The 27,423-nt window shown below is 39.6% G+C and overlaps 1 protein-coding gene across 1 annotated transcript in view; it reads left to right on the forward strand.

Annotated features, from left to right (window-relative positions):
• The first annotated feature begins 4,924 nt into the window (after positions 1 to 4,924).
• Positions 4,925 to 27,423, forward strand: part of OSBPL10 (oxysterol binding protein like 10) — a 113,620-nt gene continuing 91,121 nt past the window's right edge. The window contains exon 1 of the mRNA XM_086850557.1: positions 4,925 to 5,583. Within this exon, the coding sequence (XP_086706683.1) occupies positions 4,940 to 5,583 (644 nt within the window). The 5' untranslated portion in view covers positions 4,925 to 4,939. The remainder of the gene's footprint in view (positions 5,584 to 27,423) is intronic.

Here is a 27,423-nt window from a genome sequence, read left to right on the forward strand (position 1 = left end):
ATTTACCTGTAATTCCACATGAAACCAAAAAGGGTTTCTGTTATCCAGCTGGTTATGCTGGATAATCACAGTGTTTTCTTCTGGGCTTAGTGTACGAATGAATTTATTTTGAAGAACTGTATTTGTGACTGCCTATAAAAACTGTTCAAAGATGAGCTGGCACAGAATAAAGCTGTTCTCACTAGCTAAAATACACAATAGATGGTGTAAGTCATATTTTTGCTCACTTAGTTTTTTATGCTCACTTAGTTTCTTTATGTACTGGCTTCCTATTTGTTTCCCCGAGCAGTTCAAAGGGTTGATTCTAGCCATGCAGAAAATAGCTTTTGTCATGGTTGTCATACATATCACTTCCTCATGCACATCTAATGACATCCAATGCAAATATATACATAACGTGCACAATATAAACTAGTATTTTCTCCAGCTAACCATCCCAAAGTTTGTATTCCTGAGGATCAAGGATTTTGATCAAGTTTTGTTTCAACTGGTCTAAGCTGCAAATTACAGAGCAGTGCGCTGTAGCTGAGTAAACAAGCTGTGAGAGTCTAGCTGTGACAGCAGAAGCCTCAGCCCACGTGCCATGCCTTGTGGTTGAGTATATTAACCTGCAGGCAAGTGCCTGTCTCCTGGGCTCAATTGTTCCTGGGGTAAAGGTAGGTTGGGTGCTCCTTGCCATATGCCAAGTCTCTCTTGGCTGGTTCCAAAGCTGTCACCAGCTTTGAGTTAAGTGAGGTTTGGACAGGCGGTTATGCTGGTGGATGAGAAGCTGCTGACAACAGGATGGAGTGTGGCAAAGCAGCATATTTGGCACACATTGCAGGCTTACAGGCACCACGGAGGGAGGATAAGATGGATACTGGCTCAGCAAAGCTAATGCTAAAGTTGGTAATTGTGGAGTTAGTGACTGTTTCTCTGTGTGCTCGAAATCCTCGGGTCAGAAGCCTGCTACTCATGGATGATGCGCTGCTTAATTCTAAGTAAAACAATTATATAAGAGAGAATATTACAACTCTTGTACTGTGTTATTTAAAAGGCCAGATTAGAGAGTCCCTGCTTCTTTTAAACCTTCAAGCCGAGGAACCTATGACACTGAATCTAAGAAAGGACTGGAGGACATCCTGCTGTGCACTGTTCCACCTGCTGCACTCACTCTGTTCCAGTTGCTGTGGAGCAGTGGGAAGCCTTAGTGACAGCAGGCTTGGTGCAGGTGTCACCATGTCATGAGATGAACTTTAGGGTTAATGTCCCAGTCATTCTGGTGCTGACACCTATAGACAGTGTGGAAAGAAGTACACAGGGGTATGTTTTTGCCATAAGTATTGCTTACAGTTCGGTGACAGATGGACTTAGGCTCCAAAGCTCATGGGAAATGAGCAGTGTCTCAGAAGGACTCTGTAGGGCAAGAAGGAAGAGATAGCAAAGCTGAGCAAGCCGTGGGGCATTTTCATGGAATATGTTCGATATTTGAATGTAGGCTGGGCAGAAATAGTTTCCGTAGACCATATAGCTAAATTCCTCTGTACAGTTATGATGGTGAGAAGTTGTGTGGAAATCTGGTGGTGGAAGGAGATAAAAAGAAATTGGAAAGTAATTTGAGAAAACTGTTTACTAGAAGAGTGTTAAAAGGGTAGAGAAACCCAAACCAGCATGTCCAGGAAGCATAAGTTAGCAAATGGATTATGAGCTGACCTTGTTCAAGAAGCTAGAACTGTGTAGTTTAGCAAAGGACAGAGAAAGGTCTCTGTTTCCTGATAAGAGCAAGGAATTCTGAATTTGTTATCTTACCAGATGTTTTGCTTTCTAAAAGGTGGGTAAGTAATGAGTTTTTTAGATGCTTTTGGGGTGTGAATAAAAGAAGCAACATTTTGGTTTGGTCAGAGAGGGAAAGTAACATTCTAAATGAGGACTGTAACATAGCAGCTGTGTTACCATGGAAACACTGTGAACCTTCATCATGCAGGTTGCATTAATAAATAGGTAATTAAGAACACTTGTAACAAAGCATACATCATGTGGTATTGCATTAGACTAGGGCAATGTGTATTACCCTGAACTCTAGCTATACTGGGACAAACCATTAGCTGGTAAAGTAAATAGACGTTCAGTCATTTTAAAGAACACTAATAACTTAAAACAAATGATGTTAGGAGATCACTCATATCAAGATTGCTATGTTGTCCAGCTCTGCTAGGCTGCAGTATGCACAAACTAGGGAGGGAAAGGGGATGAGAAGAATGACACATTCCTTCCACAAGTAGGTCTTTAGAGAAAGATTAAAAACAGGGCAGGGATTAATTAATGAATGAAGTAAAAACAGTCTTTGAGGAGTCAGAAGTTCAGAGCCTTCCTGAACTTCAAATACACCCAAAATACTTTGGTCAACTTCGTTTAAAGGTTCTTCAAGAACAATTACTTTTTAAATCCTTCTAGGTATCTAGAATTCAAAACCCTCTCCATAAGAATGAGTTTCAGGGGTGCAAATTATGTGAGAATTTAGTTTCTTGTGCTTGTTTTAAACCAGTTACCCCATAGTTCTTGTTTCATGAGAAACAGTGAAGAATATCTCCTATTCACCTGAATATCATTTTATGCATTGGTTGTTTCTTTTTCAACTCAAAACCCTGCCCAGTGAGTTCTCTTCATATAAAAGCTAGGATTTACACTTTTTCTACTCTGTCCTTTTTGAAGGAATATTATAAATGCAAGGTTGTATAGATACTGGCTGTACCATGAATTTAATAGCACCAAGCTGTTATTTCTGTTTTTCCTAATGAGTTTATCACAGCTGTTTGTTTGATTACCCTTGACTGAGATGGAGTTTTCAGAGGACTATATAAAATGTCTCCAAGATCTCTTGCCTGAGAGGCTATAGGTAATTTATAGATCATCATGCCTGCATAGTAAAAGCTATTTTCTCCCCATGTGCTTTACTTTGGTTTTTAGCAAGATTAAATTTCAGGTGCCATTTTATCAGTGTCTACAGTCACTACTGTGATATCCTTCTGCTATTTTTTCACATTTGATTCTAGTTTTAACTAGAAGCAAATGAAAAGATTCTGATTTAAGAAGATACTGAACAACACAGAACCCAACTCATAGTGGTTTCCCTCTATTTGAGAATTGTCCATTTATTCCTGTGCTTCATTTCCCATCTATTAACTAGTTTATAACCTACAAGAGGACTTTTTATGTTACCACATCACAGCAATCTTCTAGCAGCAATGAAGCATGTTTTATCATTTGCAAAATTCTCTGGGGGCACAATATACTTATAGCCTGTTATACCTTTCATTTCAGAAACTTCCTGATAAGTGGACCACTGTAACTTGAGTTTTATTGTACAGAAATGTATGGAGAGGTTTCTCTATTCTTGTGTAAGGTCACTTCTTTTCCTGACAAATTCCTGAAGAATTATCTTCCAGTGAGTTCTGTGGAAAGCAGAAAATATTACATTCATTACCTATAATGTAGAACATACACATGTAATGTGTTGAAGTGGCTGATGTCGTGACACAGTTCATTAAAAAATATTGTTCCACAATTTTGGCCTGTCTTTGTAATGTTATGAAGACAAATGAAAAAGTCTCATTCCCACCAAGTAGGATCTAAGCTTCCCAGAGGAGCATTCCTTGTTCATTCAAATGTTTCCTGAAAACTGTGGTCATCAAAAGTAGAGTTGAGCCTAAGAATGGGAATTTTCAGGTTGTGGTAAAGGAATTTCTTTCCATAGTAAACAATGATTTGGGAATTTTACGTGAGCATCTCAAATAACAGATGTGGGAAAATAGTTACTCTAAAATATTTTATTCTTAAAAATAATTGTGTCCTTAATCTTTGTCTGTACCACAAGAGTTGAGCGTTATATATCCCACTCATGAAATATTAAAATTCAGGTTTCCAGACTGCAGTGCCTTAGTATTTAACTACAACATGAGAAGTTTAACCACCCAAAATTCAGGATCAGGTTGCCCAACATTTCAGCTACTCAACCACAACACATATGGTAAGATTTTCCAGAGAGAAAACTGGGAGAATCTAAGTTAGGATCCCTCCTCTCTGTGCTGATTTATATGGGGAATGTACATGTCTAACTTTGTGTGGATTTGGGTAGTTTGAGTATCTTCTGAGGTGCAGGACAGAAAGCACATGTGACAGTCTACACTCAAAAAATCTCTGGTACAAAGGCTTGTTAAAACTTTCCACAGGGTTAAATCACAAAAGTTAAGGCTCAGTTTAGACTTTTTCAAAGACTCTTGAGTCTCCTCTACATTTCAGGTCTACAATTATAAAATGACAAGAAGAATAGTTACATCTCTGGTACGTTGGGAAGATACACATTATGACATAGCTGAGGCACTTGTCTAAGGATGGCCATAGAAGTCATTCGTGGATCTGGGCTGGCTGTACAGGATCTGCTTTGCTTGCTATGGTGATCTTGAGGTTACATCCTCTCCTTTGAGGAGGTGTGGACTTACAGAAGTTTTTGGTAAAGTCTGGATAGATTACGTGACTGATGTGGTATGTAGATATCACCTGCTGCGGGTTGAGCAAGAATAGCGTGTTCCTGAGCGCTGGGCACACCACCCAGCTCACGGGCACAGCTGTGCTGCCGGTGTGGTGTACCACGGACAGTCACCTCCTGGGTGGCGACGGGGCACAGCTTGGGCAAGCGTCACGCACAGGCTTTGCGGCTCGGGCAGCCCGCTGTCCGCCGCTGTCCCGGCGCACATCCCGCCGCTGCTCGGGTGAGTGCCTGCCTGTCATGCGGCGGGCGCGTCACGGGGGGCGCGGTGCGGCCGCCGGGGCCGGAGGCGGTCTCGGTGTGCGCTCTGCCCCCTCCACACGCGTGGGTCTGCACGCCCGCCCCACGCCCCGGCACCGTGGCCCTTGGGGTCACTCCCCGCGTCGCACGGCGTGTGCGCCGGCCGCGGGCACCATGCAGTCCGCCTGCGTGCTGTGCCTCTCCCCGTTCGCCCTGTGCCTCCGCGTGTGTGTGTGCGGCCCCCGCCCCTGCGCGGCCCCCGCCGCGGCAGCGCCCTGCCCCTGGCTGGGGCGGGCCGGGCGCCCGGGGGGGCGGCGGGCGGGACCCCGCCGAACCGCGGGGCACCGACCGCCGCCCAACTCCCCGCAACGCCCGGCTCGGAGGAGGCGGCGCGGTGCTTCCCGCCGCGGCCCGGCCCCTTCTCCCCCGGGCGCCGCCCCTCTCCGCGCCGCCTGTGAGTCAGGGCTTTGCCGGGCACGGGCGGCAGCCGCGGCCGGAGCGGACGGGCAGCCTCCGCCGCGGGGCTCCATGGAGAAAGCGGCGGGCGAAGGCGGCGGCAGCAACAGCAGCAGCCGCAGCAGCAGCCGCCCCACGTCGGCGGGTTCGTCCCCCTCGTCCTCCTCCGCCAGCCGCGGGCTCCCGGGCCGGGCGGCGGCCGCGGGCAGGCTGGATGGAGGCGGGGGCGGCGGCAGCAGCCCCGGCTCGGCGGCGGCCAGCCCGGGGGGCGCGCAGGCGCCCGGCGGCGGCAGGCGGCGGGAGCCGGTGCTGGAAGGGACGCTCAGCAAATACACCAACCTCCTGCAGGGCTGGCAGAGCAGGTAAAGCGCCGGGCCGGCCCCCGGCGGCGCTGCGGGGCCGCGTCCTCGCCCCCGGCCGCCCCCAAGATGGTGCCCGGGCAACCGGCGCTGCCGCCCGAGCCGACCCCGACCCTCCCCTGCCAGCGCGTCCCGAGGCCGGGCTCCATCCTCCTCTGTGCCCGCTCTCCTTCCTTTTGTTTGACTTGTTTATTTTCCCGGCCGAGTTTGGCATGAGGGCGGGCGGGGAGGTGGCCCGGCGCAGGGTCGGAGCGGTGTCCCCCAGCGCGGCCGCCGCAGGTGCGGGCGGGGACAGGGGAGGGCTGAGGCTGCACATGCTGCTGTCCCTGCATGACAGGGGTCCGTTTTTCAGCTCCTTTTTCTATCAAGTTAGTCACCGTTTCCTGTGAAGTTAGCTTGGATAAGTTAAGAATGAAAACCTGAGAGCCTCCCAAAATAAATGGGGGGAAATGTCATGCTTGTGGTTACTACTATCATTTTTTTCGCTATGAGGTGGGACAGTGGAAACAGTTACCTTTGTGTTCAATAAAATAACTTAGGTTGCTATGTCCTACCTGTTTGACAAGCCCTAATTTATGCTGATAATGGTGACAGGCCCAGGTCCTACAATTTGTTGGGTGTGGACAGGCTGACTTGCATCTGTGGAAGTCCCGAGGAAGGTCTGGTTTTGGTCTAGTTGTAGTGCAAAATTTTTATGGACTTGGAGCCAGACTGTGGAGTTAATAGTGCTGTACTGGGATCTGTTGAAAGCAAAAGAGATTTCCTGGTTTACTTTTTGTTACTCAGTTTTGTCCTCTTAGTGGATGGATGAAGATGTGTGTCCAAAACTCAACTTTTCAATATAAAGCAACACTGTGGTGATTTTAAAGAGAAGAAAATGCTATAGAAAGAACAAGTACAGGACTGGTTATAAAGCTCTGTACAGACCTTTAGAAAAACAAACAGAAAGACCAAAACCTTCTGTTACTTAATATTAGGTGATTACAACCAATTAGAACGTGGGAATGGCTGGGAGCTTGATGTTCTGACAGTAAATTTAAAGCATTTATAAGTGACAGAGTTGCATAAATGCCAGTGGTGCTCTGGTGCTGACTCGTGTGTGGCTAAATCAGTGCTAGGACTACTGTGGCAGTACTTCCTGAAGAATTTCAGGAGCTGGTCTAATTCCATACACTGGAGGCCATGCGTAGGTGTACCAGCTATAAATTACAGTGAACAAGTTTGGTATGAGCTGGAGACACACTCATCTCCATTAAGCTTGACTGCTTCAGCATAGACATAGAGAAGGCCCTTTGCTGTCATTTGGCTATCCGTGTTCTAGATACACGTTAGACTTATCTATTTGTTGGTTTATTTAGTCCTCTTGTAGTTTTGTTTAAGAAACAAACACATTTTGATACCTAAAATGTAGGGCTGAAATTCGTGACTAAACATTAAAAGCCCCCTTCCTCTCATTTTTCCCCCCTGATACCTCCATCTCTTTTTGTAGAGGCAGTAGCTCCTTTTACTGTGTGTGATTTTAAGGGTTGTAATCTGAAATTCCAAAAGTAATTGCTTATAAATCCTTGGGTCTAAAGCTGCTTGTTTTTTGTATTTGGAAACATTAAATTTGATAAGGCCAACAGCTGGAAATGGCATGCATAATCTGTACATGTCCAAGAAATTTTACCTGACAACATCATGGGAAAAAGACAAATGTCACTTAAGCAGTTCTACCACAGCACTTGGAAATAAATGTTGGTTTGATTTCAGCAGTCTTTTTAAATACTGCTTTATTGTGCTTTGTCAATTGCTGGTTTTATTTTCTGTAAGTCTGACTTTTTGAGCAAGTGGCTTATCATGAGACAGCTTTTAGGATAAGTAACTTTTTTAGTTTATTCATTTTGTTATGTTGATGCGTGTAGCTGTGGTTTGGGATGTGGAATCTGATACAAGTTCTAAACAGATCAGTTGAAACTTGAGGCTCACAGAAGTTAATCTTACTATATAATGTTCAATAAATGAGTAGTGATTCATGGGTTGGAGCATGGTTGTCCATTTGGCCTTCTGGATATTTGTTTTGGAATGTGTTTACTTTGAATTGGAGCTCATTCTGTAACAGTCTGTAAGTGACTTTGTAGCTGGCACCTGAAGCGTATTTGTTAGCAGACAAATTAGTTTTGCATTTACTTCATTTGAAAAAACACAAGATTGTTTAACTGCATGATCAATACAACCAGATGGCATGAATATAAATAAAATGGAAAAATAAAGCAAAAACTGACAGAGTTCACTTACCACGGATTTGGAATGTTCTTTAAAGCTCCTTATCCATTAGCCTAAATAATTTAAATATAGTTAATGTGGTTCTTGCCATGTGGTATTGAAGTTGAAAGGCTTTCCTAGGTTATCCACACTTAGTGTGCAGAGTAGCCTTTACAAATCTGAAGCAATTACTGTAATTTGAATTATAATAAAGTAGTATCACTTCTGAATAAATGTTTCTTTAGCAGGCCATATACAAGATAGTTTGATTTTGGATACGGCAACTGAATATGATTACGTAAGCATAAAACTTCATTTAAAGGTATTAATTGAAGTAATTGAAGGCCTCAAAATCAGTCAATCCAGATAGCTGCATTACTTCTTAGTTTGAGAATTTTTGAGGGTTTGTTGTTTCTTACTAAAGAAATCCATTTGTTCTACTCTTGCAGATCAGGAACAACCTGATCTGGAAGTGAGTGAGGTGATTCCTCACCTTTATGTCAAGCAGAAGGAAACTGCAGTTTTTTGTTCAGTTGTTTTGAGGCAGTTTGTTGTGTAAGAAAGGTGTCAAGGGGCCTGGACATTTGGAGCATCTCCACTTAAGCCTGTAACTTTCTGTGAATTTATTTGGGTATGGATACAGAGAGTGGAGATCAATCTGAAACAGACTCTTTAACATAAGAACACTTCTGTCTGGTGTGAGACATCAGGGCATCTGGCTGAATTGACTATGAAATTACAAGTAATTGTGTTCTCAATTGAAGTGCTGTTACGAATAATTTCTATTGGGATTTACGTGTTATGTGTGTAGAACTTGTACTTTAAGCAGGAGTTATGTGGATTTGACGGATCAATATGTCCCTGTAGTGTCATCTTACGTCATGCAAGACTGATTTTTCATTAATTAATTTGAAATTATTGAAATACTTATTCCCTGTGACGTTACTACCCTGTCTTTTGAGTAGACTGGCAAAATGTAAAAAATCTTAAAACCCTCATTTGCCCAAGGTAGTGGGAAATTCATGGTGTCTGCATCCCCCTCTCTGCTTTTTTCCTGAAAACACTTAGTACTTACACTTGTAGGGTTTTATCCTGCAAGTGTGTATAAAGTCCTGGTCATCTGCATTTGAGCTGGGACTTAAAATTAGGGTTTGTAACAACCATAAATGGAACCCTGGCTGACGGATGTTGTTGCTTTTCTGAGCTGAATGCTCTGTGTAAGTTTTTCTGTAGCCCAGGTGTTTTCTAAAGCATTATTTTGGCCTACTCCTGTTTCCTCTCTCAGTTGGGAAGTGTATTGTGTTACCAGCCTGCATGAGTCATGCCTGACTTCGTGTGCTTGGGCACCACCAGACTTCTTTAGGGGATTAGCTGCAATCCCTGTAGGTCAACAAAAAATGTACTTTGGGGCAGTCTGGGGATTTTTTGCACTCAGGGTCTTTATCAGGCTCTCCAATGCTGTCGTGTAATCTCTTTTCTTGTGTAGTTGCACAGAACACTTGCAGTCTGACTCCTGCACAGCAGAAAGACCTTTCTTATTACCAGTGCACCAAGCAGCAGGTAGGATACTGCCAGAAGAGCAGCCATCAGATTTTAGTGCCACTTTAGGGGCTGATTTCACTGTCTTCCAGAGCTTTTGCTGCTCTGTCTGCAGCTGTTACAGGAGGGTTTTCTATGTATGCTGACAAAATATGTCAACACTATATTGTGCTGTAGCACAAAAATCTGTGTGTAACTTTTCTATTATTTTTTAAAAGAAGTTATATATATATTTTCTGGAGAAACCTCTTAGAAGGATTGACGATGGTATCTTCAAACACAGTAATAACCTCCCTCTCCCTCTCTCTGAATTAGCTAACTAGTATTTCACAGAATTTTGTGATTGACACATCTGCTTGTGGAGTTTTGGGGTAGTTAGCACCTCTAGTATTTGCTAGTTCTTCAATGGTACCAGTCAAATTGTTTGAACAATGAATTGGGGCATTTTTCCAGTATAAAAAATTAGTATATGGTTGCTGAACACAGTATATGGCTATGGTTGTATGGGTGTACCTGTATAGCTGCTGACAGTGAAATCTGTCCTAGAGAAATAAACTAGGGTTTTTAATATAAAAATAAGCCACACTCCTGATAAGCCATATTAGCCATTTTAAATAGCCTAGCAGCAGACAGTATCTGAGAAGGAGAAAACAGCCACACATTTAATGTAATGTTTGTGAAGTTTGCTGAAATGGGATTTCTTTGTGTTCTTACTGGAATTAGATTAACACCAGCTCCTCCACTGCGTATTTTTTCATCTTAGTGTGATTTTGTGCCATGTCTATCCAGGGCTTTGTCTAGTGTTGTAATAACCTTCAGGATTTATTTGCAGAGTCTATGAACAGGGAGACTCCCTTTTAAGGAGCTGGAGATACAATATATTCTGTTTTTTCTGTTGTTCTACATCTCCTCCTTGAATTTTGGAACCTTGCTTATAATTTGTTAGGAATTGTGGAAACCTTAAATTTCAAGGAGTTTTTATACTCTGGTGCTAACATTCTATTAAAGATTTTACTTGCAAATAGATTTTACTGGAGACTGTGTTGTCCCTTCACTTGTAGCCTCTCTTTGTAGTAGGAGGCAATGTGAAAAGGAAGAAATCTACTTAAACCAAACTTATTTTAGTTCTCTGGAGCAAATGATGTTCCCTGTGCTAAACTCTCAGTAGCTGCATATTTTACATTATTTAAACCAAGAGGCATGTCATTAGTCTTAAATAAACATGGAATTTAAAATACCAGAAAGTCGGTTATTATAAAATTCTGTTTTGGTTAAAAGCACTAATTTGTTTTCTTAATCCTAAAATCTATGTAGCAAAAATAATCACACGGAAATGTAAGCTTTCTTTTTTCTTCCTCTCCTTCCTTCGCTTTTTGCTGTTGAAACTTTTCACCCTTAAGTATCATTAATGCTCACTTAAAAAACAAAGTGAAAATAAAAAGAAGTAAATCAATCTTTTTAAATGTATATCCCTAGTTTCTTTGTAGGAAAATTTAAGTTAAGGTGTACTTTTTTCTCTGTTTAGTCAGTGGCTGATTAAACCTAACTGGTTTAATGACAGACTGGTTGATAAGTTTGAATAGCTTTTGCTTTTGCCTCTAAACCAGCTCTCTTGGGAGAAAGTGTTTCAAACAGCTAAGTCAGAGAAAGAATTTTAACAAGGTAGGAGAGAGGCTGAGAAATCCATCATTCTCTGCCCTTCAGTAATGCTTGCAGGGAACATTTGGAAGAAGACAACTTTGAACCTCAGGCTAAAATTTAAAAGGATGGTCTTGCAGTTAAGGAATTGGTTTACACTGTGGGGTTGTGGATTCTGGTTGAACTGCCATGGATGGACATTTCTCTTGTCCCCAGGCAGGTAACCCAAGCTCTTTGTTCCTCAGCTGCCTCCATGTCACATGGTGTTGGGGCTGCTTATGTCTATGCAGGGGATAAATTCACATAATGGATAATAACCTACTGCAGAAGATGCTTGATGATAGTGTAGGAAAAATGTGTTTGGAACAGATGAGACTCAGGCATTTTCACTCAGGCAGTATATTTGGGATTTGTTAGTGCTCTTCAGAGCTGAGCAGCAGTCTTGTACCAGGGAATGAAGTGACAGTCAAAATAGAGTGTGGTCTTCCTTTTCACCCAGATGTCACAGTTAGCTCTCAGGCAGTGCAAAGAAATGTCACTTGGCACTAGTGGTGAAACAGGCACTTGCCTTTCTCTGGCTTTTGTTATTACTGGCTCATTTTGCTGCTGGCTTTTTCAGTGGTGATTTCTATGCTTAGCAAGGCAGTGATAAATGTGGTTAAAGAGAGCACACATGTGCTTGCTGGTTCATTTAAAATACCCCACCAATTTATGAATATGGATTTTGTTCATGTAGGAGAAGTGGCAGTAGATTGTTAAACTAAGTAATGTGCCTGGAGTAATTTTATGAGCATATAAGTATTCAAAAGTTTTCCCTCGTCATTTTATTTAAAACCAGTTGTTCAATAAGTATCTCTTTGGTCTTTAGCTTCACCTAATACTCTTTGTTCTTTATGATATATTTAAAAGACTGTACTTTCTAAATGAAAAGGTTTTCTAAAAATTGCCATAGCAATGGTATTTTACTGTACAGCTGTATTTATTAAATATGTACTAGAGTGAATGATGGAAAAAAAGTAGTGAATTTGGTTTATTGAAAAAATGCAGTTTGTTTCTATATAATAAACTAATGCAGCTTTATTTACAAGTATCTTGGCATTGTGCTTTAGGTCCTGGAGGATTTTGTGGATGTCTTCCTGAGATGTTTGATTACTTTTCGGAATGTAATCCAGAGAGACAAAGTTTGCTTAGTACTTAACTGTTGCATATAAAATTGTTGCTGTAAATGCTGTCTAAATGCTGCTACACTTCACTTTCCAAGATGGCATTTAATTAGTAGGTAATTTAAAGCTGAAGGGTGGAGAGATTGTTAACTACTCAATTGTATAGCACAAACTATAGTATTTGCTGTGGTTTCTGTTCTGTCTAGACTTGTGTTTCTCTTTGGATATTGATCTGAGAATTTATCTTCTGGTGATAGGGGATTCTTCATCATAGCCATGGGAACAATTTGCCCGGAGTTAATTACTACTTAAAAAACTGGCTGTTTTACTTAGTGTGTATCAGCCTTTAACTCTTCACTGAATCTCATTATTCTGAAGATACCTCTTATCACATTTGGGCTCTACGTTTATTATTTTTGGGCAGGCTCAGTGGTATCTTTTGTCTGCGTGTGGAGTATCTAGACCAATGGAGTTTTCTTGGTGTGAGTCAACTCTCCCAGTAACTTAAGTCATTTATGATAGTTCTGATGGTTATTCAGTGTTTCAGAGTTTTTATTTACATGGGACACCAGAACTGTGCATGTATTCAGTTGTAGTTGCACTTGGGATCAAATACAAGGATAACACATTCTGTTTGCTCCAACTCAGTATTTATCCCCTGCTTAAAATGTTTAAAGACTGTTAACTTTTTAGGTCTTTGTTGGTTATTTTTTAAAAATTAGGTTGTTGGTTTTGCCTCTTAAGTTTGTTAGACTGATTTCAGACAGCACTGAGACCTCAAGTTCCCCGGTGCCCCTTGGGTTCTCCAGATAGGTATTTCCATACCCACTCTTGTTATTTTCTATTTACTTAAGCTGCAACATCCTGGTGCTTGTTATGCCATTTTCTCCTGGTATCCAGTATACTGCTTGATCCAGGAACATATGGTATAGTACTACCCAAGTGGGTGCCAGAAGTGTCAAAATGAAGGGTATCACTTTACTACCTCTTTTTTTTTTGTGTTCTTTTTTTTGTTTGTTTGTTTTTTTTTTTTTTGTCTGGGAAGGTGTTGGAAAGGATTGCTGTGGTAGCTGTCAACCTGCAGACTGCTTTCTCCACAGTTAGCATGTTTTTGCATTTCCCCAGTGATCTTTCTTGGGCTTTCTTATGGTGTGTGCAAGCCCTGGTTTTTGAGGGGGTAAAAATAGGTATTAGGAAGACAATAATTTTAAAATATAGTTGAGGAAAGTTATTATTAGTTGGAAGAATTATTTGACCAAAATAATCAGTAGGTTTTCCTTACCCTGAATTTTTGTGAGTCAGTTCTTTTCCAGGTGGATCCTGTATCTTGTAATTATGACTTTTTTGTCACTAGATATATAATTTTATTTTGACAGTATTGGAAAGCATAATGTTGGCTGATGATAGCTTATTTTCATATCATCAGCAATCTTTATGGAAATTTTTCCTCCCATATAGGTCCTTGCTAAGCACTCCAAAGTCAAGTACTGATTGCCAAAAAATCCTATTAGAAATAGATTCACTCAAATAACCTCATTTAGTTATATTTTGAGGCTAGCTGCATCTTTTAACTGTTTTTCAGTGCATTTAATGTGTAATTTTCTGTGGTTTGGGTGCTTGCCCAGTGTTTTTGATGAAGAGGAGCTGGATGCACCAAGTATTGATGAACCTTAACCTTTTTTTGTCATTCACTATATGTGTGGTGTGACCTAACGATTTTGTTGGTATTTTTTTGTTAAAATGGTAGTTTGAATTTGGAGTAGGAGTCCTCAAAATAAAAGACAGGGATACACTGAAGTGTAGTACTAATTGCTTTATGCTTGGTGCTTGTTTAGGACCCTCCTGCAGCCTAAATGTGGTGGCTGCTGGGTATCAATTGTTTAGTCACTGCTGCAAGCATCAAACATTTGGTATTTTTGTTTGGTTGGTTTGGTTTTGGTTATTTTTTAGCTGAAAGGTTTGCCTTCGACACCTTAAAGTGTAGTGTGGGTTTTGCCTCTACTTTCTTCACTTCTCTGGTTTTCTCCTGTTTTATCTTACCAGCTTAGTGAGGTTTGTTTTATGATCATTGTGTTTGTGTATCGGAATTCATCCTATTTTTATTGTGCAAGTACAAGGAAGGGGCAGTTTGGTAACGGAACAAGGGAGGAAAAAAAAGAGTAGAATGGCTGGAGAGTTTTAGAAAAGGGAATAAAGCACCTGGAGGATGGACTGATGAAGCACATGTAGTGGTAGGACAAGAGGGAATAATTTCTCACGAAAAGAGAGTAGGTTTAGGTGAGATGTTGGGAAGAAATTCTTTACTGTGAGAGTGACAAGGCACTGGCACAGGTTACCCAGAAAAGTTGTGGATGTCCCATTCCCGGAAGTGTTAAATGCCAAGTTGGATGGGGCTTTGAACAACCTGCTCTAGCGAGAGGTGTTCCTGCTCATGGCAGGAGGGTTGGAACTGGATGATCTTAAAGGTCCCTTCCAACCCAAACCGTTCTGTGATTCTGTGAAAGGGAAGAAGCAGGAGTGAGACACAGATGCTCAGCTGAGGACAGCACAAAGGAAGACCTTTACTTCTTAAAAAATAAAAATTCTGGAAGTTGTATAACATGGATTCAGAATGAAATCTTGAAAACCCAAGTTGAGAGAATTTGCTCTTATTTATACATTTTAATACTTGCGTTAAGAACGGCATACAAAAAGTAGTGAGAAAAGTAGTATTTTTTAAATTGCAGAATGCATAGTGAAGGTTTTTCTGGTTTTGCTTTCTTCCCTTTGCCACCTTCTATAGCAGAGCTAATTTCAGGCAAGTAGAGGACTGAATAGCAGCCAGAAGAAGCTACTGACAATGTCCACCTGGATATTAATAATATTAATGTGCTAGACTTACCTTTGCCCTTTTAAACATAGTATTGTTTATATGGGAATTCAAGCATCTGTAACCATGAAACTTTTTCTTGTTCAAGTTTATAAGTATTCTTTCTTCATTTTCAATTAGAACCGTGATGATCTGAATTTTTGTAGAACAGTGTTTCTAGAAATACATATATGTACAAAGCAGCAGTCTAATGTGTAAACATCTTCAGAAGTTATAAAGTTGCTCATAAATCTAAATACTCTTTCTTCAGAAGGATCAAGGCTAATGCTCTGCATATCTCACAACATGTTGATGAAACCACTCTTATGGATTCTGTGGACACTATACATACGTTTCTAACAGACAGTGTTGAGAAGGTGGTTAGTAAAGATGGCTGCATATCAGCTGTCAAGATAAAGACTAAACATAGAAACTTCTCATTTCAGTCAATGAATTAATAGTCCTAAGAGTAAAGGCAAGGGAAATACTATTGGAACGTGAAGTATTGGCACAGAAAATTGAAAAGTTCCAGCTCTTCTGAGATGATGTAAGATCTGTTTTCTGCAAAGCTTTGTTTGAACAAGCTGGGTGCAGAAGAGCTGGAAGGAAACCAGCATGCTGATCTGGTAATCAAGATTCTTAACTTTGTATATCGTATTTTCTCCCATATGATGTGTAAAGAAAGTACTGCATTGGAAATGTTCATTCTTCCCAACTGGGAACTTTTTAGACTGGATAACAAGAAAAATTTCAAATGCTGGGAAGAACAAACAGAAGGGTAGATATAAAATTGATAACTTCAGTTATTGCCAAAGTAAGACCTTAACTTGCCTTTTGCTTCTTTTTCTTTTAATTTGTGTGTTTCTCTATAAATAAGAAGTATATGCATATACATAATTTGTGTGTAGAACAAAAGAATGGCATTAGTATAACATAGGTGAGTTCTCAGCCCCTTGTATATGAGAGTGAAATAAATATTTCTTGTCCAACAGGTTTTGCCAGTGAAATAATATTGTAAATGAAACTTACAGTTGGGAGAAATGCCAACATTCATGTGTTTCAAGTTTGAGAATCTAGATGATAAATTATCTGCATTTTGAAAGTGAAAATAACAGCTTCTATAACCACTGCAGTAAAAAAACACAGAACAAATTTAAAACCAGATGTTTTATTCCTCAGCTTGCACAAAAATTATTGTTGAAATAGATGTGTTCAGAAGGCATTTGCCTGCTAGAAAGTATCTGGCATTTCATGTATTCACTTCAAATATATCATAATACTTTGTGTCTAGAACAGCTATAGAGAATATTCCCTTGATTGTGTAAGAAGTACAGAGTGGAATGGAGGAATGAAGAATTGGCTTGGGGACTGGTGTCTCCTGGCATCATGTATGTATCTTTTTCTCCTGGAAATGACCTTTAAAATGTTTGTTTTCCTTTCGCTGGTGGCAATCAGATTTTATTATTATGAGTTCCTTCCACATGAATTACGTGAGTAATGTGGAAAGCATAATGTTGTCCACAAGCCAAAAATAGCTAAATGAATGTGAGGCAGGTGTTAGAAAGCCAGATTCTTCAATACAGAAGCTTTGTATAGGCATTGTAACTCTGACCTAGATTGAAGATAAGCACACTTCTGATAAAAGATGTTTCACTTTGTTTTGTTAGAAATGGTAAAGGAAAAAACCAAACTTGCATCTATGAGCTTATGTCTTTGTCAGTATTGCAATGCATTACTCAATAAAAATAAAATACTTACTAAAATTGGTTTGTAGCACAACTGTTCTATTGTTTAAACTTTTAACACCATATTTCATGGTGATAGCGTCTTCTTAAAACACCCAAAGGTTTTTTTTTTAAAAAAAAGTTTTTATTTTTCATCTGAAAACACCACAGGTACTTCACAAAATTTGAAGTATCAGATGCTTTGCTTAACATTCCTGAGGTTAGAGATATATATATTCTATCTATCTATCTATCTATCTATCTATCTATCTATCTATCTATCTATCTATATATATTTTCTTTTCTTGGTGTAACAGTGAGATCTACAAATGACTCTCATTGATTGATTACAAGATGGTTTTCAAATTGAAGCATTCATTTTTTGGTTTACAGGAAGTTTATTACTTCTTGAGGTCTATTATTCCTTGATGTTTTTAGCTGCAGACTGGAAGGTAACAGTGAAGAGTTTCTATCTCCTGGCAATGATTCTTGCTGAGGACAGGGCAATGCAAAACAAGGATGAACTCTGAAGGTCTGGCAAAGAAGTCAGTGAACTGTGATACAACCTCAGTAGAACTCTGCTGACTCAAGGTAGCTAATTGAAAATTTATGCAATAACATCCATTGAAGGGATGTGGTTATGCTTTGAACCTCATTGGATTGCATTACTGTAATGCAGTAGGGTCAGTATCTTTCTTTGTTCTTGTTCTTGTTCTTAAAAAGTTGACTTCAACAAAGTAGCTTCTGAATATTGAAAAGATGTCGACTTGAAATCTAATGGATATAAAATCAAACAAAGAGTTGTCTTGAGTGCACTTGAAACTTTTTTGTCATTTTAAAGTCATAAATGCTTACCAGTCCTTAACATGTACTGAGAAAAAAAAATCTTGCATATTATGACAATCTTTATTTATACAGTTTCTTCTTTTGTAGAAGATCATTATGTAAAATACAATTTTAAAAAAATTAATGGTGTAATCATGCTATACTTCCCTGTCCACCCCTCTGTTGCCAGTACCTCTGTTCTTTTTTGTTTTTTCAAGCTATTCTGAGCATCCTAAGGCATTTCTGTGATTCTGTGTTCTGTTTGTAAAAACTACAGTTATAATTGATGCTGATGCAAGTCCTGTCCAGTTAAGTCTATGTATACATTTAATACTTACCAGGTGTCATACAGTGTATCTGCAATTGTTCCACACCCAGTAAGGAATGCAGTTTACTGTGCCAAGTAAAGTCATCATCAGGGAGGTAGTACAAGGGGTCTGGAGGCTGCTGATAAAATGTGTTGTTCATATTTTTCTTTTCTCTTCCTTCTTTTCTCTCTGGGAGGCCACTTTAATCCAAACATGCTGTTGAGGCTTATTTCAGAATTATCTCTTTTCCTCCCAAGTCCCAAATTGCACTGGTTAGGGGAAAGCTGGTAATTTTCCCCAGAAGTGAAAGCTGGGGCACCTGATCTGGGAGTAGTTCTGTCTAGCTGGGACTTTGCTCTGGGATGAGAAAAACACAGCCAGAGACTGGAACACCAGAAACTTCTAATTCCTTGCTTTTCTTCTGTCATTAAATGACTTGTAACAGGACTGCTAGTTTTCTTCCCAGTCATTATGTTTTGATAGTAAAAACCCTAGTGAAAATGTAATTATGCTGAGAAAAGCACTGGTACTCTTATCCTTCTTTTCTAATTAAGATACTAATTTAGACTTGATAGTCATTAGAAGCTGTGAGAACAGCCAGAATCTTAAGGCAGAGCTCTCAGATGTGAGCAGAGCTCACAAATGTGAGAAGGGGTTGCAGCGAGCAGTTGATAACCTGTAGGTTGTGACAGCCACGTTCAGCTTCTCTGTCCTTGCCAGGGGTTCAGGGGTTCAAACTGCTAGTTTGCTTCTGCAGCTTTCTGGTAATCCAGTGCTTTTCTAGCCTTTATGTCCTCGCATGCCCCGTGCTGCTTACGGCGTGTAGGCAGGTGATGCTCTGCTCAGGAGCATTCTGCTGCTGTGGTTTGTGCTGGCTGCCCACAGCATTGCATGGCCTGAGGTTCAGCTGTGCTGGGAGCTCACTGGTGAGAGCAATCAGCTGTACTGAGCTGATGATCCATAGCCTCTGGGCCCAGAGGTCACAGGCATGGCACAGTTTGCTTCATTCAGTGGTTTAAATGCTGTTGGCCAAAGGAAATCCTGTGACAGATACTCTAATTTTGCTGTGCTGTGAACCAAAAGGCTGGCAGATTATTCAAATATATCTCAGGGCTTCCTGTAGCACAGTGTGCTCCTGTTTGTGAGGACAAGTCTTGGAGGAGTCTCCCTTTTGTAGAGGGGTCAGATGACTGAAAACTGGTGGGAGGCTTACTCCTTGGGCATGGGGTTTCTAGTGGGAATCCCCAAATTGAGGGATGAGCTGCAGAAAATAGTTGGACTGTCAAAGCAGTCTGGAGCAGCTTTCAACTGCCCATTGCTTAGGTTCTTATCTTTTCTCAATGCTAGTTTTTAAATGGAAGAACTAAAGCCTTGGAGGAGAAAAGCTGAGCAGCTGGCAGCTGTAGTCTTGCTCCTTGAGCTGAACAAACAGGTTGGTAGTGGAATATTAAGCTTTTCTGCAGGATCAGGTAAATGATATGAGTCCGCCTGTCTGACTTCCCATGTGCTAAGGATCTCTCTTTCCCATTTATTTGATCTTGTTTTTGATACTGTGGCAGCAGGTGTAGGGGGGAGTGGTGCTATAGGAGATGGACTGAGAAGAAAACGTTTGCAAGTAAGGAGATCAAATATGAAAATATTACAGGTGCTAAAAATTAGAGGTAGATGAACTACGGCCTCAGGTTCCAGAGAGGAGGCTAATGACATGATGCTTTTTGTAGGTTTTATTCCTGTTGAGCTTAAAAATTGATTTTTCAAAAGTGGCATTTGAACAGATTGAGCGCAAGAGGTGGAAATAGGTGTCTCAACTGAGGGAGCTGGAAAGCTAAGTGGAACTGTCACTAGTAATAGAGAAAGCATCTGGTATAGGCAAAAATATAGTGTGGTTTCTCACAGACATTTTTTACTTGAGATGGTGTCAGGACATCAGGAACAGATGTCTGAGAGACTGAAAATGCCTACTCTGAGCTCTCATGTTGAATTTTAACTTTCATTAAATAATTTCCTCAACTGAATATAATTACCAGAATGCTGAATTGACTTCTTTTGAAGAGAAAAATAATAGAATTATGAAATTAACTTGGTTCTGGAAATGTGAAAACTATTTCTGCTCTGGAGATTTATTTATTTCTTACCTCCATTTGTTCTGTGCTTGGTTTGTTGGTGGTATTGTCTTTTGTTAGATACTTGGACTCCTGGATGGATCTCTTGTATTTAAGGAGTATTTTACACTTGTGGGTTGGTTTATTCCACTCCCCTATCATCTTCTTTCTGTACACATTTGCCAGCAGAGGGTTCAAAGGTTCACTTTAATTGTATAATGTTTATACTGCTGAAGGAAAAAAACGAAACTGCCTTTTGTGTTTCCCTTTACAGGAAAAAAGGTCTGTTTCTTGAAATTCCTCCTATCATTTTTTTTCCTGAAATACTTCTTGTGCATTGTTATCTGCTCATTCATTCTTCCAGAGACTGCCTAGTAGGCAAACAGGCTACTGCAGTTCTAACAGCAGGCATGAAGTTTACTCTTAGAGGAGTCTAAGAATACACCACAATTATTGCTGGTGTTTTTGTCTGTTATTAAGAAGTTTCTTCTCCAACTAATTTTTTAATTTTTTTTTTTGTTTTTGTTTTTACTGTTCTTTTATCATGCTGTCTTCTTCTCAGTGCTCAAAATGAAATGAAAAGCAGAGAAGGGTGCCTTGTCAAATGCTGCAGTGCAGGACCAGAGTGAGTACTGAGGAGTGTGGTGAAGGCAGGTACTAGGGTACCTAAGAGCACTGCAGAGCAGGAGTGACCTTCAAATGTCAAATCTCAGTTTGGAATGAGATGTAGCAGTTTGTGCTCCCTAAAGTGAATGCATAATACTGCTTTACAATGTTTTATTTTGAGAAATAGTAAATTTTCTGAAATGGTTATTAAAATAAAATGCATTTCTCTGTAGTTCAAATTTTCAGTTGGGATATTTCTTTTTGGACTTTTCCCTACCCTCTGTTTTTTGGCTTGAGCATTTCTGATTATAATCTGGATGTCTCAAATGTAGTGAGCGAGAGGAGTTATTTTTTGGGGGACAAAAGAAGTAGAAATAAATATGTTGTCTATTTGTGGTGTCAGGTAAGAGAAACTATCATCTAAGGAGCAGCATCTATTAACACTGATTACAAGCAGTTGATAACATTTAGTAAACTAAAAAAAGACTACAAATAAATGGAGAAGTAAAGAAGTACTTAACACACAATTGATTTTTTAATCATAATTAGGGACAAGGAAAGAAGCTAAGTGGAAGAAGTCTTTACACTACACTTGCAGGAAATACATTGAAATAAATTCTAGGTCATTACTGGAAAGGAATTAGTGTGGTTGAGTAATTTTACTTCTGTTTTTTAAAGCTGTGGACTTCTAGTAACTGAAGGAGAACACTGGTTATATCTACTAATTGAGGAAATGGTTTAGCTGTAACAACTTTCCTTCTTCCAAATCTCCCTGTAGCATTTCATTATTATGGCTGTGGAGTTTCATGAAGAAGTTTAAAATGTAGCCTAAGTGTTCGGACACTAAAAGTAAGATTTGTGGTTTCAGCTGTTACTAGAACCATTAAACTTCAAGTCTAATAGATATCTCACAACTTAATGTTACTTCCTGTCATGTGGAAAAAAGCCTGCTGTTTTTGATGTATTTAATATTGGTTTTTACCTTTACCTAGAGGGGAGAGCACCAACCTGACCTGAGAGACTATCAAAATCTGAAGTTGAACTAGAAGCAGACTCTAAGAGATGTTTTATTTGTCTCATTAAGTAATTTAATTGTTCCATAGTTTTATCTTTTCCTGGCAGGTCATTCTTCTTTATGCCATTGATAAGCAGAGACATTGTCAGCATATTTAAATAATTTGATTTTGCTATAATATTGTCATTATTGGACTAATTTCTTTAATACCCATGTACTAGTTTATTTCAAAAGAGAGGAATTTAAACTTTCATTTTAAGCTGTTGGTTCATAGCTATTCATAGCTCAAAAGTTCATAGTTTCGGTTATGGCAAAGGAGTTATTTTTGTGTGTGTGGGTGGATTAGATCAGCAATTCTCAAATTGTTTTTAATAGTAGTGTGATTGTAACTATGGGAATGACAGCAGAAATTGTTAAGCTTTAAAAAAGTTACTAGTGAGTTTGATTTTTGTAGAGTAGACTGATTGCTTTTGTATTAAGAATAACATAAAATTTTATTTGAAAGTGTTTACCTGCCAGCTGATCAGCCACTCTTCTCAGTCACTCAGTAAGATGCAACAGGGGATTTGACAGAAATACACGTCATGCAATGTAGGAGGCTCCTGAAGAAAGGGGTGTTGTCATTTTAAAATGTGAGCACAGCAGAAACTAATTTGGCAGGACTGCTGGTGCTGAGTGGTGCAAGTTGTTCTTACTATGATGTTTTTTTTTTTTTTTTTGACTGTCTAAGAGTCTTATTAGTAAAGTAGTTGTTGTTATTTTGGGCTGTTTTCTCCCAGGCTGTGTTTTCAGCATGGGAGAAAACAGTTGCACCTAATTGAGTAAGAGCTTATTTGCCAGGAATTTGGGGTAGTTGAAAATTGTTAATGGGGTAACAAGTGAGCGAGCTCCTCTGTGGTGTCAAGTCAGGACTGCTGTGTACAATCACAAATTCATGTGACCTTGTTGTGGATGAGTAGATTATACACCTCACTCAAAAGAGAGAAGCAGCAATACATTTTACAGAGACAGAATAATAAATTGATGGAATTAAATAAATTTGAGGGAATTAAATAAAGGTTTAGCAATGGTCTAACAAGGTTCAATAAGCTTGATGGCAAGGTTCACCTTATTAATTACTGAATGGAATAAAAACACAGGAAAGTTGAAATAGAATCAAGCTAGAATGATTCAGATGTAGACTAGGGATGAGAAGAGAAAGGAGGGCCCTCATGTTAAGTCACAATGTTCAGAGGGGACCTCCTTGCTTTCTTAACTTGTTATGGATATATGTGGAGTTGGATTCAGTCTTAGTCTCAGACTTGGAGGAAAGTTGATCTGTAATGGAGTTATCTGTACAATATCTGTAATAATGTTAAGCAGCTATGTGGATTGGCAGTGTTTCATTAGAGATAACTCAGCATGCTATCAGTCTGTCTCCCAGAATCTGTCACACATAAGGGGTCTCTCTGCTTTGCGTAAGCAAGGATCTCTTGGTCAAGTAAGGGATCTTAAACCTTGAGAGGCATCCCTCTTCAAGGGGAGAGACACCTGGCAGTTCAGCTGCAGTTCAGGGGGAGCTCCAGATGGATCCATCCTGATAGGAATACTTATGAAATAGTTGAAGAAGTGAACTTTGTTGGCAGTTGGCTGCTTGGCAATAGTGTAAACCAGATGGGTGTCTTCATTTGAGCTGTTATCTTGTTATGTACTTTGGTTACTTGCATTTTTGGGTTTTGAAACCACCTTTTGAAATACTTTTCCTGAGGCAATTTCACTCCCTTGTACCTGAGTCAGGAGATTTCCAGCTCACAGGTTCACCATAGGGCATGAGACCTGTGGCTTCTTAGTCAGCCTGTATTAAATTATGGCCTGGGGTCAAGTGTATCCACACAGACCTACAGCTGAAAATACTGACCATGCAGTGGTTTCCATGTGATGTTTGTAGTTGCAGAGGAATTATTTTATTTTTTTTCTTGCCATATGCATGACTCTGCAAAGTTTCCCTCCTACCCAAAGTCTGACTGGGCTGTGTTATTCTGCCTCCAGCTCGCATTCCTGGATTGGCTGTACTGGGATGTGTCGCTGCTACTGGGCAGTGATGGGGACAGAGGAGCGAAGGTGACAGAGAAGGAGCTCTGCGTGACATTAAATAGGGGAAAGCTAGTTCAGCTGAACTAAGTTTTTAAAGAGCAAGTCAGTAATTCTTCCTTGAGGAGGGAGAGAGAGAATTTACAACTGATTTCACGCGTGCTTTTTAAGGGCTGCTTTTTTCACTTTGCCCAATTATGTGATGTAACACTTTATTGAGATTTTGTTTATTTTGCACTGTTGCTGTGGACTGTGTTGTAAACATGTTTCAGCCTAAGTGATTGGAGATTGGAGATAGGAGATATAAGTTGGACTCATACCATAAGTTTAACCTTCTTTTTCACCCTTTATTTAACTGATTAGGAAGGATATATATACTGAGAAATACCAAAGCTATTTCATGTATTTTCTTCAGTAAAGTAGTTTTGGAATGGAATTGTTCATACAGAATGGAAGCAATGATAAGAGGATGTCTGTGCTGATTTCCTAAGTCTTCATCCATGGAGATTACATAAAATGTAAATAAGATTAAATAAAGTTTTTCAAAGGGTTTTAGTTTCCAGGGGTGTGTTACATTCTTTAGAATTTCATATCAGCAACTTGAACAGAATTAAATATCTCTGAAATTGATGAGAAGTAGCAAAACTCCTCAATTTTCAATGTACATATAATCTGGTGCAGGAGAGTGTTTTGCTCTGTATTGTGATTGGAAGTGTAGATATTGAAGTGCTTTTTTAGACTAAAGTGTCAAATGATTTCTCAGACTTCTGTTTATTTAATTTTAGGTAGATTTAATGAAAACCTTTTGGCACATCCCATTGCCAAACTGTTCCACTTGTCTGCTCCTTCAACCCTCCACTTCATTTCCTCTCTAGATTGTCTCCTGCTTTTTGGCAGCAGAATGGTTGTAGTAAAACTGATGTTCTGTCTCAATAAATCACGATGTGACTGTTCTGATTAATTTTCAGCAACATGTTTCTATTGAGAACTTTCAGATTGGTGACATCTTTTTACTAAGACAGTTTATGAATCCTTTCTAAACCTTCATGTTTCATGTTCAAAAATAAAAAATGAGGGAAGAGAGAAGTAATAGTGAAGATAGTTCAGTGATTTAGCTATTTAGTTCAATAATTACTATATACAAAATGATGCAGGTGGTAGAATAGAATTTTTGATAGAGTTGCAGGTCTTTCCTCTGAAGTTTTTACAGTGTGTGTTAAAGCAACCTTGGTTTCCAGTAAGTAGTAAAAATGGATTTGAATGAACTCCAATGGCCATTTTGCTTGCATTGACATTTACTCCTTATTATTTATGTGGAGGTCAACTCCCTGAAGATGCCTGACTTACCTCTGTGGGCTATTATTGTTGAATATGGGACTGTATTCACCCATGAGGAACATTAGGGTTTACCTACATAGATAATTTCTGTGGCATTTGATGTGGAGACTGGTGCCAAATAGGGCCAGTTGGGCTGAGATAACAGACTCCTTTTGTCTCTGTAATTGGCTTAAGATATTACTTGAATGATACTCCTAATTTCTGTACTCTCATTGTTATATTGAGCAAAAAGCAGTACTTGAAAGTAGCTGAACTACTCTACAGCTACTCTAATTGAAGCTAGAGTAGTCTTGTAATTTGAGCTACTTCTATTTGCAGTCTTTGCTGTCTGTTTTGTGGTCTGATTACCTTAATAGTTTGCCTGATATTCATGCCTGGAGGTGTTAGGCCAACTCTTGGTTTGTCATCCAGTGCTTGTCTCCTTCTCAGTGTCAGTGTTTGTGCTGTTGTCTAGGGTCACTCCCTGTGCCTTTGTTGTTTGTTTCATTAATATTTCAGTCCCTGAAAGTATTTTATCTCCAGGTGAAATCCTAACTAACATCAGGTCTGGCATAAAAACTCGGGGTCATATTGGTTTTCTCATAGCTGAGTGCTTTTCTGTATATGATCTGTAATTCTTGGCAGCAAAAGAGAGCTCCAAAATCTACAGATGTCCGAAGGTGCTTCTCCTAGATGGGACATAATATTCAGTAAGAGTAGGGCTGGGTTAATTCTTACCAGTGAGGAATGCAAGTTGTTGGAGAAGAGAGGGGAAGAGTTTGGGGGTACAGGTCAGGGAAACATAAACCAACTTTACCTCTGTGAATAAGGGCTCAATTCATCACTGGTACACCAGTGTGAAAGTAACGTGGTTCACTTTTTTTTTATAGAATTTAGAAGTTTAATAAAAAGATAATTAGGAGATAAAAATAAAGCATACAGATACAGCTGTGTGTCTCTGCATTCAGCCAAGAGAGCACACTTTACTAACAAAGGATTGTCCCTTAAAAACAGAATCTTACTACCTATTCATAAATTCTCATACACTATTTAAACATTCTTCTTAAGTTTTGGATGTTTCTTTGTTTAGTTTTTGACTCACCCCCTTTTCAATAAGTCAATCTTCTTGACTCCACCGAGTTTTACATTCCCTGATAACAGAAATGCAGTAAATTCCTCCCCTAGAGCTATGGTTACTGCTGTCCTCATCTGGACAAGATAATCTAAGAATGAAGGGGGGTCTCTGACCATCTTTTTCAGTCTTTGGGTTATACAAACAAAAGTAGTTTTTGTTTTAATACTATGCCATAGCTCAACATATATGTATGTTATACTACTATTTCTAAGTTTCATCAATAACAGAAATAGAAGGAACTATATTAATATAACAAAGTTTTCTAATCTTATACATATAACATTTATTTTAATATTTGTGAAAAGCCAACAATATAATATGTATCTATAACAGAGGGAAGTGGTAATAAAGCTTAGGATGCAGCCACTAGAAGATAGTGTGTATTAGGCACAGGGTGTGTGACTCTGTGAGGGTTTACTGCTTCCTTCATACATTTTATGACCTTCTAGCAATGTAGGTCAGAGGGCAAGCTCTAGTTGCTGAGGTGAAGGAGAGGGTTGTGGGGATATTTCAACTGAATGTAAGTTTTTTGTTCAACAGCCTTTTTCAGGGGTGTTTGTGTTTGGGATTGCCAAAATCTAGTAGATGCAAATTGTTGAGAATTTGGATTACAGATGATAGTATTTTGAGATAAAACTGTGATTTAGATCTGGCTGACTCACTCTAATTTAGTGGGGTGTGATTTTCTTTAAAATGTGTTGCATGGTAATGCTAATACAAAACCAGCAATTCCAGGCTCTGAGACTGTGTGGTGTGGGAGCATTATGTTAGGTGACTGAATTTGCTGTGAGTCTCTCATTATGTTTCATGAGAACCAGGCTGTCAAATGAATATATTTGATTCATTTGTGGATGTTGTAATAGCAAGTAGCAGAAAGACCAAGCAAAGGTCACATCTTCTCTAGTTAATCCATGAAGTCCTCCTGCAGGATATGACAAGTAGCAGAAAGAAATCTCCATAAAATAACTGCCCTTGGTCAAATCTCACTTCGTTATTGATTTATCTTCATCTGTTACCATCTTGGAAGTGTGTTCTGTGTGTGTGCACATCTCTACTTGAAGGAGAGGCTTTTGAAAGAATAATACATGGTAGTGTCAGTCATTGTTGGACTCATTAGTGCTCTGAGCAGCTGCCTTCCCAGTGGCTGCCTGCAGTGCTGCCTTCTTTTTGATTACTTTCCTTCAGATTTGGTATTTAGTTTGTTGGAGAGTTGTATTTTCTGGTATGTTAGGCCAACATCTAAGCTGTTTATTTGATTCTATATTTTTTATAAGTATTTAGTGGAAGATGAATGGATGCTAGGCACCTG

The sequence above is a fragment of the Cyanistes caeruleus genome, chromosome 1 (genome assembly GCF_971803275.1).
Source record: "Cyanistes caeruleus chromosome 1, bCyaCae1.hap1.1, whole genome shotgun sequence".
Classification (NCBI taxonomy): Eukaryota; Metazoa; Chordata; class Aves; order Passeriformes; family Paridae; genus Cyanistes; species Cyanistes caeruleus.